The 15,599-nt window shown below is 37.1% G+C and overlaps 1 protein-coding gene across 1 annotated transcript; it reads left to right on the plus strand.

Annotated features, from left to right (window-relative positions):
• The first annotated feature begins 1,394 nt into the window (after positions 1–1,394).
• SARS1 (seryl-tRNA synthetase 1) lies at positions 1,395–13,532 on the plus strand. The gene is made up of 11 exons (XM_026718120.2): positions 1,395–1,609; positions 3,806–3,876; positions 5,165–5,245; positions 5,981–6,139; positions 7,189–7,332; positions 7,623–7,778; positions 8,172–8,393; positions 10,193–10,322; positions 10,596–10,753; positions 11,522–11,651; positions 12,843–13,532. The coding sequence occupies exons 1-11, from the start codon at positions 1,474–1,476 to the stop codon at positions 12,998–13,000; spliced, it is 1,545 nt and encodes a 514-aa protein (XP_026573905.1). The 5' UTR covers positions 1,395–1,473; the 3' UTR covers positions 13,001–13,532.
• Positions 13,533–15,599: the final 2,067 nt, after the last annotated feature.

Here is a 15,599-nt window from a genome sequence, read left to right on the forward strand (position 1 = left end):
CTGGGGCCTTTTATTTGCAAAGTGCATCTGTTATTATCCAGTTCTGATCAACCTAACTTGAAGATAACTTGAGAACAACTAGGAGCAAAAAGATAAAACCAAAACATAGAAGATATATTTTGACTCCACCATTCTCCAATTCGTTGGCCCAGAGGTGACTTTTGCAAAACAACAACGACCAACTGGACTGTCTTAGATAGAAAGAAACATGACCACGATGATTGAGAATCTCCATACACATTTTTCCAATGATGCGTTGCACTGTCATCTCTATCTGGCAGGGAGAATGCTAGCCTGTAGAAAGCTGAGAAATAGCTGAGAAATAATTAAAAAAAAGGCTGAGAAATGAGAACATCAGAAATAATCCTCTCTGTAAAACATTTAACATGATAACATATGCTAGAAACCTATTTTCTAATACATTTTTGGATTAATTGCATGATAAATGATACTGGAATGGGTATACCATTATTAATTTTCATGGTGGCAGTATCTGGGATGAAACATTGATAAATCACCTTCACAACAGTTCCCATCCAAACCTACAACGATGCTGTATTTGGTTTTCAAGTACAATGAAACCAACCAAAGGCAGGTTAGATCAAACAGGTGGCTGGCACGGGTCATCATCCTGCAGCTGCTCAACCGCATAACTACTTGTAGCAGTCCTGGCCAGCATAGAGAAGAGTTAGGATTTACAGCTCAGCAACATTGGACCTAAGGGCTGCAGATTGCCCTTCCTAGTCTTTTCTGTGGATTTCAGAAGATGATGCGCAATTAAAAAGTCTGTTAACCCAGATTCAGTTTACACATTTATTGCATAGTATAATAGTACTAGTATAATACTGTACTATTTTACATGTACAATGTATAATATTATACATTTTTGGTAATAGTGACAGAGGCTTTATAAGATGCTTGCAGTTACAGACTTAAAAGTATCCAAATCCAAGGTTTCTCAATTACGTTCTTTTACAGTCAATAAAACGTCCCCCAAGAAAAAGGAAAAAGAAGTCCTTTAACATGCGAAGGGTTTTACCAGCGCGCCATCCCCATTCAGCTTGCCCAGCCATAATCGCCACCAGAGGCAATTAACGCAGATGGTGTGAGCTCGAAGTGTTTGAAGTCGGGGAGAGAATTCATAAGCTGTCACGAAACCGTTTGTCCATTCCCATGCTTTACCCTCCAAACCTTATGCTACAGAAGGTGTGAAGCCGTCTTGTGTAAAAGCGTCTCCCCGTTGCATTTATGCAAGCAGATGCTCCCTCGGCAACGAGCGGGCCACCTCCCTCATCCACGCCCAGGCAGGGAAATGCTTTCAGGCGCGCGCGCAGTTCCCTTCCTCTGCGTCTCTACTGCGCAGGCGCCCTTCGGCTCTCCGTCCTAACCTCCTCGCCTTTCGCTGCCGAGACGAGTCGCGCGTCGGTCTCCTGCTTTCGTTCCTCTCCGCTTCGGCGGCTCTGCATCGCCGCCATGGTGCTCGACTTGGACCTCTTCCGCGCTGACAAAGGCGGCGACCCGGAGCTCGTGCGAGAGATGCAGCTGAAGCGCTTCAAGGACCCGGCTCTCGTGGACGCGCTGGTGGCCGCCGACGGGGCCTGGAGGAGATGTGAGTGAGCAGTTGCGGATGTGTGTGTGGGTGGGGAGTCGAGACCCATTTCTGCGGTGGGAAAGCGAGGAAAAGAGCCACTACCCGACCCGGGTCCGTCAGCTTTGTTTGGGGTCTCACGTGTTTTCTTCCTGCGCGCTGGCCGGTCTGTTTGAACGTCCCATTCAAACGCGTGTCTGCTCCTCCCTTCCGCCTGTAGCGTCTTGACACCCATCTGGCATGTGCCGGCGTGGATAGGCGGAATCTGCTAGCAAAATCAGAGCCGCCAACTTTCCGGAGGGCGATGACCCGCATATTATTTGTTAATGACAGTGATAGGATCGCCTTGAGAATAGCCTTATTGGGACAGGCGTCCCTTAGCTGGTATCCTGACATAGAGCGTGTCCCCCATATTGTTGTAAATGTCGAAGGTCTAATCGGAAAACAGATTTAAAATGAAACTTTTGTGAGCAAAAGAGTGCAGTAACCCAGAAAGTTTGGAAAGGGGAGTTCAGTTTCTCCTTGGAATTCCCTGTTTTCTATGCCATCCTAAGGAAAAGCATCCCACAAATATAGCTGAGGACTCTCCCCCCCCCTTTTTTTTTATCATAAGAAATGTATAGTGCAATGAGCCCCCTTCCCTGCAGGGTAGATTTTGCCTTATTTTTCAGCATTGCAGTGCTCTTTAAATTGGCAAATTTACCCTATTTGTCAGTAGTGTACACAGTTCAAGTACTGGTGCATCTGAATCTGATGCAATCCCTGCTGTGTTTGTCATCACCCTGGAAAATGACTTCTGGATGCTGCAATTGCCCATGTTACAGTTTCATTTTCTTTTTGGCAGTGCTGCTTTATTTTTTGAGAGAGAAAGAAAAGACCTCTATTTTGGGGTGTGATGCCCTTTGAAAATTCATCATTTAAGCTTTCTTAGGATTCTATGAATGAATAATGTAGAAACATTTTGATAAATATTTTTTAAAGACAAGTAAAAGGCTCTAATGTGAGATATTCTAAGGAGTAGGACAGAATTAGGTTTGGCTCTATTGAATCAGCCTAGAATTGGTTTAGGTTGAGAAGCCTGGAAAAGCAACTCTGTTTTTTTCTTGCCCTTGGCAGCAAGAGCCAATAGGCTTTGAAGGAGATAGAAGGCCTATCACTTCAAATCAGTTAAAATTCCATTGTAATGCAGAATGAGATCTTCAGGTTATTTTTATGGTTCATTTTTCCAAGCCAGGCAAAATACCATCCAATTGAAAATGAATTCCATTGAAAAATGGAAGTCTTTCAGTAAGAGTAGTCCTCTGTATTTGTAGGTTAGTCCTACTTTTTGGCATAAGGAAACAGTTGCTTTTGGCGGCAGGTAGACTTGGTTAGGCAGCCAAACAATAGATTTATATGCTGCCTGATTCTTACAACACAATGTGCAGTGCTTGTAGTATCTTCCTGCAAAGCCAATGCCACGGCCATCTTGCAGTGTATCCTTTAGCCATTTCAGACTGATTGAAGCCAGCAAGGCAGTTGGCCAACTGGCCAGTAGGAATATCAGGAAAGTGCAGGAGTGTGAAGCAGATTCCTTGGAGATGTTGGAGGGGAGAGTTATATGTGTCACATAGCACATCTTGGATCCTTCAATCTACATACTACCCTCACATAATGAAAGATTGTCGTGCATTTGCTTTATCAAGATATGTTTTAGCTACCAGCTTTTAGTGTCTTTTGTAAATCTTATATCTAAGAATGTGCAAAAGAGATGCAAGTGAGGCAAAAGGCCAATAGGGTTTTTTCGGTTATTAGTACAATTTTTCTTGCCATGTTTGTTAAGTGAATCACTGCAGTTGTTAAATTAGTAACATGGTTGTTAAATGAATCTGGCTTCTCCACTGACTTTGCTTGTCAGAAGGTTGCAAAAGATGATCCACATGACCCTGGGACACTGCAACCATCATAAATAAGAAACAGTTGTCAAATATCCAAATGTTAAATGAACTGTTGTAAGTCAAAGACTATCTGTATTGTTTACTATGTGCAGAAGGAGCTTTTCACTTCTATCAAAAAAATACAATTTTGCTAATATTTCTGCAGTACTTTTGTCCATCTGTTTGATGAATATACTTAATTGCCAGGAATAATAATACAAAAGATAGACTTAACATTATATTGGAAAGTTTGTCCTTTAAACATCAGGTTTTGTAAAAATGTTTGGTGCATTTCTTCTAGGCAGATTCCGGGCAGACAACCTGAATAAACTGAAGAACTTGTGCAGCAAAACCATAGGAGAAAAAATGAAGGTGCAGTACATTCTATTCAAAACAAAAATTTTATTACTTCATTGAAGAGAATGGAAGTTACATGCTCTGGTTTTGTTTACTTTATCCAACCTTTTTATACATTATTTATTATGGGATCAAGTTGCTAAGCAGTTGTAAAAGATGGATTGGAAACCCCCATCAGATCAATGCAGTGTGTGAAAGCTTTCCATTTTACCTGCTGGCGACTAGAGGTCTTCTCCTGAATGGATCCCTTTCTCCATGTCCCAAGAGTGATCTGGAACAGTTGATGCGTAGGGATAGGGCCTTGAAAAAAACAGTGTTTGTGTGGTGAGAACACTCTGACTCTTAGCAGTGATATAATATGCCCTCAGGGTAGAACCTTGGGTAATCCAATAAAGGTTCCCTACTATTCGATTAGCAGTATTAAAAACAACATCAGAGACACTTAAGCTTAGCAGGTAGTATATGAACTAACAGTGGAGAAAAGTGGCAGGCTTGAATTGTGATCATGACATACACTAAAGATTTGACCATGAACATCCCAAAGCAGCTGAGTGGAATTCAGTGTGATTTTCGGAATAGTAAAGACAGTGATCCCCCCCATGAGTTGCTTCATTTTGTCTTGTATAAATGATTTAGTACCATTTGAAGCCAGTTTTACAAAGAAAGATGAGTGGGAACAATGCTTAGCACTGAACAAATTCTTAATTAAATTCTTGGAAATGCCTTTTTTTTTTAAATTGTCCTTCCCTTCTTCCTTTATTGATAAATACAGAGATGAGAGTCATTGTGTTTACAACAATGTTATCACCCTGGAAAATGATGCTAGATGACATGCTTTCATTACAGTATTTAAAGGCTTTAAATTAAAATTTTATTTTTTTTAAAAAAAATTAAAAGTCTTTAAAGTTGTCACATCTGCTGAATTTGTAAAAGTAAAATAATTAAGTAAGAATGGAGATAACAATGGTCTGAAAAATTTGAAATAAACCCATCTATTCTTTCCTGAGACATATGAAAACAATGTGGAAAAATGGGAGAAGGGGTAGACTTTCTTTTAAAGTCTCTGGATTTTTCTCCCCTTGAGGTTTTATATACGGTATTTAGACAAAAGACATACTGCTTTTTCCTCATCAAATATGCCTAGTTTATAATTTGTTCAGCTCACTAATACTTTGTCTTGGTAACTATTTTTTTCTGGAAGTCTAGAATTGGAATTCAGAGTGTCCTGAAAGCTATTTAATTTTTTCTATTATTTTTTTCTTTGCTGACCTGTTTTCCTTTTTATTAACATTTCTATTTACAGAAGAAAGAACCTGTGGGTAACAGTGACGATATACCAGATCATGCACAAAATCTTGACGAACTCACAGTAGACATCTTAACAGTAAGTTCATTTTTTTCTTTGTTATTCACTGACTTTCAATGCATGTGTTGTATTTGAGTAAGTGATACATTATATGATTTAGATTTGGGAGAAGGATGTTTGTGCAACTTGATGGTTTTCTTTTCTTCATGTGTCCTTGAATTTATTTCCATTATTGTGCTACTTGCTTGGCTTGAAGGTACAGTTCAGTGGGTTTTTTAGGTGCATTCTTCCAATTCTCTTACACTGTGAGCTGAACTATTATTTTAGTTCACATAGTATACTTTGGCTTACTTTTGATAATAAATAAATAATTTACTGTGTTTGAATGATATACTAAGCCATCTATGAATGGCTTATACACCAAAATGGTTCTATTCATAAGACATACTAAGTCAGGGAAGGTGGAAAATAAAATGAGGAACTTTTGGACGAAGCCTATAATCCTGAACACATCCATGCTACTGCATCTTACTACTGATCTTTTTCGTTCTTGGATTGGAAAATTTACCAGTTGGCCCTTGTATGATCATGTTATTATTACTATTCAGTCAAAGTATGTCAAAATTAGCATTAAGTGACATGTTCATGTAAGTCAAACACCATTCTTGACCTCGTGTTTGGTATGATAAACTTTCAGCTAAATACAATGAGCAATGAGTTACAGTCCTGCCCCTTAAAATCCTCTTTTTACAAGTTTTTTTAAATCTCTCATTATGACGTGCTGACACACCCAGCTATTCTCTTGTGCTTCAGAGTCTTCAGGTTAGCCAAATCAAGAAAATCCGTATTCTGATTGATGAAGCAATCCTGAAATGTGATGAAGAACGTTTGAAACTGGAAGCAGAGCGCTTTGAAAATCTCCGAGAAATTGGAAATCTTCTTCATCCCTCTGTGCCAATCAGCAATGATGAGGTAGGAGCAATTTTCATGCCCTGCATGTAAATGTACATTGTTTTTGGTTATGGCCAGTTTGAAACAATCTTGAGAATCTAATTTGAGGTGTTCTTTTGCACAGAATGGGCATGATGAATCCCTGATGAGGAGAATGAGAATTTAATATGGTTTGCATTATAATGCAATTATCCTTCAAAGAAAGAAGCCACAAATATCAAATAACCAACTACGTGCTAAATCATATTCTTGTTTGGAATATAAATGGGAAATAAACTCAATTTTGTTTATTTAGAGCAGTTTACTCTGCTCTTCAGGCAAAAACAAGCACCTAGGGTAGCTCACAAATAAAGTAAATGCAAGTTAGTGCTGTCCATTGACCTCACAATCTAAAACATGTGATCCAGAAAGAATAAGAAAGATGGAATGAAGTTCACACTAGCATCTGGTGTTGAAAGTGATAGAATTCTTATTAGCAGCCAAAAGAGCTGATAGATTGGTCCCTCTTTCTCTTCCTGTGCTGTGCAGCCCAATAGCAGCTGATAAGTAAATTTAAGGGTGAGGAGAAGGTAGAACCAGTATCTAGACAAGACCAGTTTTAATATAATAACACAGTTGGATCAGTCATCATTAGAATTTTTAGTAGTTATTGTCAGATTGTAAGTAATCACTTTGATTGCACAATAGTATTTTTTACGAGGCAATATTTGCAATAATTCCTTTATAAGGAATTTATAAGGATTTCTCCAGTACAGGGAAATCACTGAATGTAATCTTTACTTCCCAGAGCACTTGTCATCTTTTCATATTAGACCAAATTCTGATATCTCTCATCTCTTGATAGTCCTTGAACCTGTCAAGGACTATCATAATACACATCAGCAGAGGACAGTGTAATGCAGAAAGGCTTCTGTGATACACTGTTCTGGCCAGTTTATTAAATGTGTAATTAAATGGAAGTCAAAGTTGTGTTGTGACTAAACAAAATGTCCAATAGATACTTGTTTGGAAAGATACTCTTTTCTTGGTTAGTTCGAAAACACAAAGTATCATTTTTTTGAAACTGGTAGGATGTAGATAATAAAGAAGAGAGAGTATGGGGAGACTGCACTGAGAGGAAGAAGTATTCTCACGTGGATCTGGTTGTCATGGTGGATGGCTATGAGGGAGAAAAAGGAGCTGTTGTAGCTGGAAGCAGAGGATACTTTCTTAAGGTAATGATTATCAACTTCACGAAAAGGTGGGAGACCTAATTTTTTCCAGCTTTTGCTAGATATAACTTGTACAAGCTCTCACCTGGCTGTGACTTTGAGGAGTTATACTTCAGCTACAATATCTGGTGGGGGGAGTGAATATGATCCCCACATGCATTTAAAGTAAACTTGGATGAATGAAGCTGCTGTCCTGTAAATAGGTTTTCTACTTAATTGTAGAAGACAGTCTGAGCATAGGGTCCCGAGGCCTTTTGAAGGGATGGTTTTAATCTGTTTCTATTTTGTTATAGGGACCTTTGGTTTTTCTAGAGCAAGCCCTCATTCAGTATGCCCTGCAGACACTGTTTAGCCAGGGATACACCCCAGTTTATACACCCTTCTTCATGAGAAAAGAAGTGATGCAGGAAGTGGCCCAGCTAAGTCAGTTTGATGAAGAGCTGTACAAGGTAAGATGTGAGAAGAATGGTACTATTTCGATAGCACCGGCTGTGAGCTTCTAGACTGTTTTTGTTGCTATCTACGTGGGTAATTAGACTATTCGTGGAATCATGGGAATTTTTCACACATTCTGGTAAAACTTTCAATGGGGTAATTACCTGTACATTTTATTTCAAATGTTGGAAAGGAAGTATTCCTACCATAAATAGAAGTACGTTTAACCAAAAAGAGATGGCCCATGTCTAGATATTAGTAGTCTTATAATAATATTTTAAATGTGTGCATATATTTGTAATGCTTATACTTGAGTTAATTTAAACTTGCATTTATTTGAAGTAGAAAGTTTGTGGATATAAAATAGTGTGCTATTGCAACTGTCTGATTTCCAAACTTCTTCCCAGGTCCTGGGGAAAGGCAGTGAGAAGAGTGATGATAATACCATTGATGAAAAATATCTAATTGCTACATCTGAGCAGCCAATTGCAGCATTGCACAGGGATGAATGGCTAAAGCCGGAAGATTTACCCATCAAATATGCTGGGCTGTCTACTTGCTTCCGCCAGGAAGTAGGCTCTCATGGTCGTGATACCAGAGGCATTTTCCGAGTACATCAGTTTGAAAAGGTAATGCTATCTGGTTTTTTGGGGAAGTCTATGAAAAAAATCACGCACTTTTTCCTTGCAGCTACCTTCACTATATAAAAGATAATAAAATTTGAAAGCACAAAATGCACAGATTGTTCTTTATTCATTCAGTACTATTTCCAAGTCCAACAAGGCAAAATTAAAATTGTGTTTTAAGAATTTATTTTGAAAAGAAAGGTTTGGTTAAAGAGTCATTCCTAATCATTGGATATAAGTAACACAGCTGAATATTTCTGTACATATAGAATTCAGTCAGCCTTAAATGCCAAGATGGATTATGTTGTTGATCTTCAATCAACCTGAAAACACCAACCTTAACCACCCCAATTCTGTGCCTTTCTAAGCTCTGCTCATTATCATCAGAGCTTATTTGGATTATTTTGGAACAGACCAGAAATTTGTTTCTGTTCTCCTTTATTTAAGACTAATATTGGAAAATGATTGCATGTTAAGATCTGAGGGACCACTTAACAAGTATAGCCTTGCATATTTCCTTTGACTTCGATATGTTTACTTAACAAGATGTCCTATTTCCTCAGCTCAGAATACTTAATTTCCTATTATGCCATCCTATTGTCCAAATATATCAATGTGCTTACAGTAATGATCTTAGGTCAGTTATGTTTTTTAATCTATTTGCATGCAAATTATTTTCTATGTGTTCATGTGGTTGTTTGGACCACCTAGATCTGGGGATTTGACCTTCAGTGGGGTTGCTCTTCCCCATTCAAGTGTGGTGTACAATTTAGGAGTCTTTCTGGATTCACAGTTACTCAATTGGCAGGTGGCAACTGTGCTCACAAAGACTTTTGGCCAACTTAATCTGGTGCTCCAGTTGCACTCTTTCCTAGATTGGGATGCCTTCAGAGTGTCAATCATGCTCTGCTTACCTCACAGTTTGACTACTACAATGTGATCTACATAGAGTTACCCTTAAAGACCAGTCAGAATTTTTCAAATGGTCCAGAATGCAGCGGAGTGGGCAGTAATGGGTGTGCCTCAGTATACCCATGTAACACCTCTGCTTCATAAGCTGCACTGGCTGCTAATTCCCCAGAACAATAGCTACCACTTTAATCCAGATTGATTGATTGCATTCTGTTTTTATGGCACTTTTTGGATTTTGTTTTCCATATTTTTAAAACATTTCACAGTTAACTTGACAAACTTGCCTAGAGACCTATGCTTACAGAGTATTAAAAATCCCATCAGTTCCTCTTAATTGTAGTTATGCTCGGAGATTTCTGTCTTTGTACAACTTTCTTACTCAGTCTGTACAGGATTCAATGTCTTAATAAGAAATGAAAATATTTCTTTAAATCAGTGGCCTGTCTTCGGAAACTGTATGAGGGATGAAAATGTAACTCAAAGCTTTTTAATAGAATAAAACAATTTTTAAAAGAATGAAACAATGTATTTTGTGTCTCAGATTGTGAGTATGAGTTTGTTAAACATGATAATTTGCAAGGTAGTTTATTTCAGTTATTAGTGTGCTTAATGGTAACAAATTTAGAGTGGCTTATTAAGACATATTTTCAATATCGGGCAGCATATTTCTTGTTACAGAAATTGCTGGTTTATATTTGCTTATATATAATGTCATTAAATCTCAGTTCATTAACACTAAGAGCAGTTTCAGATTCCATAACACTGAAATGAGTTAACTTTAAGTTCTCATATTCCTAATATGATACTAGTTTCACAGCTGTTCTTTCAGATCAAAATTGCGTCTCTTTCTATATTTTATAGTTTAATTTCTAATTCTCCCCTTTTTTTAGATTGAACAGTTTGTCTATGCATCACCGCATGATAATAAATCTTGGGAAATGTTTGATGAGATGATTGCCATTGCTGAAGAGTTCTACCAGTCACTGGGCATCCCTTATCACATTGTGAATATAGTCTCAGGTACTTCTCTCTCAGAATAATTTCTGGTTGTGGGGGGGGTGATTCTCTAGTTATACATGCACAGCATTTCACATTAACTTCTAATAAAAGTAGAAGCTTTATGACTTATCAGATATGTAGTTGTGCACCAGTATTAATTTCTCAAAGTGGTTAAGAAAATCCTAGGCCATTGTAACATTTTCGTTTTTAGAGGGTTGGGAGATTCTTTCCTAATGTTACTTCTAATACTACTAATACTACTACTTCTAATACTGCTGCCTCCTGCTATTACAGGTTCCTTAAATCATGCTGCCAGTAAGAAACTGGATCTGGAAGCATGGTTCCCAGGTTCTGGTGCTTTTCGTGAGCTTGTTTCTTGTTCAAACTGTACTGATTATCAAGCACGTCGGTTACGGATACGCTATGGCCAAACCAAAAAGATGATGGATAAAGTATGTAATGTTATCATTCAAGTACTCTGGAAGCATTATACAGTTGTCAGTAACTTTTTTAGTATTGTAGTCAATAAGGTTCTCTCGGAGCAGCCTACATATTTTATTCTTTATAGAAAATCTGCATTTTTGCCATAGCACGATGTTTTCTCATTCAGCATTTGAGGGCAGCTGCTCCAAATATAATAATTTGACATTGTTGTGGTAGAAATGATCTAGAAAGGCTGAAATAAATGTATAGATGCATGTCCAATTTGAATATTGGCTACTTGCCAGTTATGTCATCTAGTTTACTAAAATAATGGAAAGCTATATACAAACCATAGAATTAGTAACTTGGAAAAATAAAAAATACTCAATTCTAAAGATTATAGAAACTGAGATTTGTAGATCAAAAAAAACTTTGAATTGTCATTGATTTTTATAAAGTTTAGAATGAATGAATGAGCACAAATATGTACACAGAGCTTTGGCATTTGTAAATAAAGTTATTTGAAGAATGGTCTGCTAGCCAGATATTCTTAGTGGCAATGTTTTCTCTCTATTACTATAATGATTTTGTATTTTAAAATACTGTTATCTTTTCTCTTTCAAATTTGGATTTAATGTGTAAAAATATATGTTAAATTTTATTTTAAAAATAGTGGGCAGTTATGTAAATTACAGCAACTACCTTTAAGCTAAATCCTGGGGATTTAGTAAGGACTCTGGAAAAATATGTTTGCTTTTTGGGAAAGGTATGAAACATAGCATGTTTTATTTTCATAGGTGGAATTTGTACATATGCTTAATGCCACCATGTGTGCTACAACACGAACTATATGTGCTATTCTGGAGAATTACCAGACAGAGGAAGGAATCCTCATACCAGATAAATTAAAGGATTTCATGCCACCAGGTAATAATTCTCATTTCTCCCTATCTCCTTTAGCCTCTGTAATTTTGCTTTTGTTATCTGAAAGCCGAATGTCCTTAAAGATTAGAGGCCCCCTTTGAAAATTCATAATTCTAACCTACCTTAAAGCATGGAATTATATTCCATGAAACCTGTGTGCTGATCTTCTGCTAAAATTGGTATTATATGTAGTCCTCGACTCACAACAGTTTGTTTAATGACTGTTCAAAGTTACAACGGTACTGAAAAAAGAGGTTTGTGACCATTTTCCACATTTATGACTGTGGCGACATCCCCATAATCATGTGACCAAAATCCAGAGGGTTGGCAACTGACTCAAATGTATGAGGGTTGCAGTATCCCAGGGTCATGTGATCACCTTTTGTGATTTTTCTGACAAGCAAAAATCAATGGGGATGTCAGATTCGCTTAACAACTAGGTTACTAATTTATCAACTGCATCGATTCATTTAGCGACTGTGGCAAGAAAGGTTGTAAAATGGGGCAAAGCTCACTTAATAAATGTCTCACTTAGCAACATAAATTTTGGGCTCAATTGTGGTCGTAAGTCGAGAACTACCTGTTTTAAGAGTGATCCTTGAGAGTAATAATCCCAACACGTCTGCTGTTGGTAAGTTATGGGAGGCTGACTTGTACTGTGTTTCTTTACTACATTAGACTAAGAAGATCCGTCCATCCTGAACCAGAATATTTCAGAAGTTGTGCTGTAGTTGTTAGCATTAATTTCGCAGTCAAGGAAATCGTTGACAAAATAAAAGGTGCCCAAGGAAGCCTGAGAAGGAAGGCTTCACTTAAGTCAGGGGTGTCAAACTCGTGGGCCGGATGCGTCATGTGCTGGCTCTGCACCCGCCCAGTTTAGCGAAGGGGGGAAAAGTCCCGATACGTCATGTGACAATGCTGTGATGACGCGAGTTTGACACCCCTGACTTAAGGGTTTTCTCCCTTTCAGCTACTTGTGATACTTGCTTGGAGAAAGAAGGGTGAGCTTGAATGCTGCTCCTGCCTTTATAATATTCTGCAGCTAGTGTTATGTAATAAAGAACTACTTGAAATCGTTTTTACATGTAGTGGTTTGGGTTGTGTGAGAGGGAAGATACTAATCTGAAAGAAAGATGCGTGGTGATGCCCATTCTGGCATCCATCTGTATTTAATGTACTCTTTATTCCCTCTAGGTCTAAAGGAAATGATAAAATTTGTGAAACCTGCACCTATAGATCAAGAACTTTCTAAGAAGCAAAAGAAACAGCACGAAGGAGGCAAAAAGAAACCCGCTGGTGGAGACTGTGCTCTAGAAGGGAAGATGCAAAGCATGGATGTGAACAGCCCCTGACAAAAACTCAGCTAGTCTTACTGAGTGGCACTGTGGAGTTCTTAAAGCCGAGGTTGGGGGGAGTGTGGGTGGGGGGGGGGGGTCCCTGGGATCAGTTGCTGCTTTTTGTCTCCTCTTTCCTATGTCAGGAACATGTTACTTTTTCTCTCTCAGTTTTTACCCTCCAGAACAGGAAGATGAAGCTTCTCATAGCGATTATATGTGCGTTTCCTTACACTGTGAAAGTGAAAAGCAGTACAAAAGCTGTGGATTTCCCAGGCCCCCAACCCATTTTAAATTATGTTAATTATATGTGAGAAAAAAAAAATCTGGCCAAGCCCAGAATTGCAAATTCAAGCGGAGGAAACAAAACGCTGTATAATGTTCATTTGCTTTAAAAAAAAATCTGCATATTGAAATAAGAGGTAAAGGCAAATATCAAAAGGGGAACTAAATATAGGCATTTGTGTAATTTTATCATCATGATTTTTGAAATGTCGTAAGATTTTCCCTGACTTAGAGGGACTTGGTCAATAAAGCAAAGATTTAAGAATTGGGGTTTTTGTTTTAGTTAATTCTTCCATATTTCTTGGAACCCTTTTTAATTCCCAAAGTTGCAGAAATTTATGTGGCCTTACAGCAGCTTACAAGATAAAGGATTTTTAGTATTTTCCTAGTAGCAGTGTATTATGCATTGTATTTCTGTTTATTTAATAAATTTATAGGCCATTCATCTTATATACCTAGCTCCTGGTGGCTAACAAAACAGAATTTAAAAAAACCAAAAGCCAAACTTAAAACAACAAAAATAGCTATAACATCTCTCAAGTATTTGATTGTATCTTAACATGCATCTTTAATTAATTTATCATTTTTCATAAGCATTAAGGTAATCTAACATTCAAATCAACTAATTCATAAGTGCAAATTGCCAAGCTTCAGGAGTTCTTAGTTATATAGTGTGATTTGATAGAAAGTTTGTTCTCCTTCTTCCTGTCATTATTTATATTTATACTTCATAAAAAAGAATTATGCACAACAGTAGATTTTGTTAGTTCAGTTATGCTAAGCATAGAACAAATTAATTTCTAAATGGATTATATTGCAATACTGTAAATTTACTTCAGAGAGAAAGTCTGACCCATGGTTTTGTTTTGTTTTGTTTTTTGACAAAGCACTTCAACAGCCTTCTTTTTTAAAATCCCAACTTGTGGCTTCATTCATGCTATTACTGAGATTGACTTATATTTGTTAGTCTGAGGGAGAGCTTACTCTTGAAATCTTAAGAGCGGTACAAGAGGAAAGATGTCCAGCTCTTGAGCTTAACTTTTTAGGGAGTGCTATCTATGAAATTAAAGGAATGGGAACTTCATAGAAAACTCATTGTTTATAAAATCACATCACAGGGTAAAAAAAAATGGGCATGCGTGATTTTATAAACGATTTTTTTATAAAGTTCCCATTCCTTTAATTTCAGAGATAGCGCTACCTAAAAAATTAAGGTGTAAAATTCATTTAAATATAATTTGGCTTTTGAGAAAGTTTATTTTTCAATAACATTTGGCGGAAGGTAATGGTAGAAATGATATTGTAAGTTTAATTGGTGACTAAATGCAGAATTTCCCATTAATTTCTCCTGAAAGGGGAAATTTGTAAATATATAAAACAATTTAGCATCAAAAACATTAATCATTTTAAATGTATTTAAATCCATATGACATTGCATGGCATTTTAGGAACTTCTTGGTGTACAGACCTCTCAGAATTTCTTTCATCATTTTTGTAAGTGGAATAACAGGTGAGATTCTCAAGAAATGAAATGATAGTCTTTAAGTCAAAAAGAAAAAAAATTGAAAGAAAGCAAAATAAAAATGCAAAAATAAAAAAAAGGACTTCCAACTTTCTTTAGTATAGACATAGATAAAAAAACATCAAATTCTAAACTTAATAGCCTACCTTATTTTTATAATTCCGTATAACTTTAGTCATCAAATCCCAAAGTCAGAATTTCATTTCTCTCGGTCCTCGGTTCCAAGCAGAGAAGAGCAAAACTTGAAAATTACAATCGTGACCATGAACCAATCATAAATGTAAGCTGGTTGCCAAGTGCCTAAAATGCAGTCATGTGACTATGTATTTCTGTGTGGCAATTATAACTTCAAGGACTGGTTGTAAGTAGATTTTTTGGGGCAGCTTGTCTTTTTGAGTTCACTATCATGTTGTATAAAAGAATACATGAAAACTGTCCTTGCAGTCCAAACCATTCTTACATCTGTACATTTGATACTACTATTTGTCTAACTCCCTAAACATTTTCTGAAAAAATTCTGGTGCAAGTCTTTTTGCAGGTTGTTCTAATGATCCTCTCATCCCTTATCCTGTTTTGGCCATTTTTCTGGTAATTCTTCAGGCCTGTTTGCCTGTTTAATTCTATTCCGATATTTGCAAAAGCACATCACAAAAATTTAACGTTTCAAAATTACTTTCCCCTTTAGCCCTTAAACTTTCTTATAACTAATTCTTATTAAGCTGTTTGTTGAACATTTACACCTCTTAAAGCCTTTCCCCACCTCCTTTAATCCAGAAACATAGTTGATTCACCAAGTGGATTTCTTTTATC

The sequence above is a fragment of the Pseudonaja textilis genome, chromosome 3 (assembly GCF_049901715.1).
Source record: "Pseudonaja textilis isolate UNSWEBS1 chromosome 3, rPseTex1.2, whole genome shotgun sequence".
In the NCBI taxonomy this organism is placed as follows: domain Eukaryota; kingdom Metazoa; phylum Chordata; class Lepidosauria; order Squamata; family Elapidae; genus Pseudonaja; species Pseudonaja textilis.

Coding starts and splice junctions, on each gene's coding strand:
- SARS1 (XM_026718120.2), top strand. CDS start 1,474: ATGGTGCTCGACTTGGACCTCTTCCGCGCTGACAAAGGCGGCGACCCG. Junction 10,323..10,595: donor CATTGTGAATATAGTCTCAG/GTACTTCTCTCT, acceptor CTGCTATTACAG/GTTCCTTAAATCATGCTGCC. Junction 10,754..11,521: donor CCAAAAAGATGATGGATAAA/GTATGTAATGTT, acceptor TTATTTTCATAG/GTGGAATTTGTACATATGCT.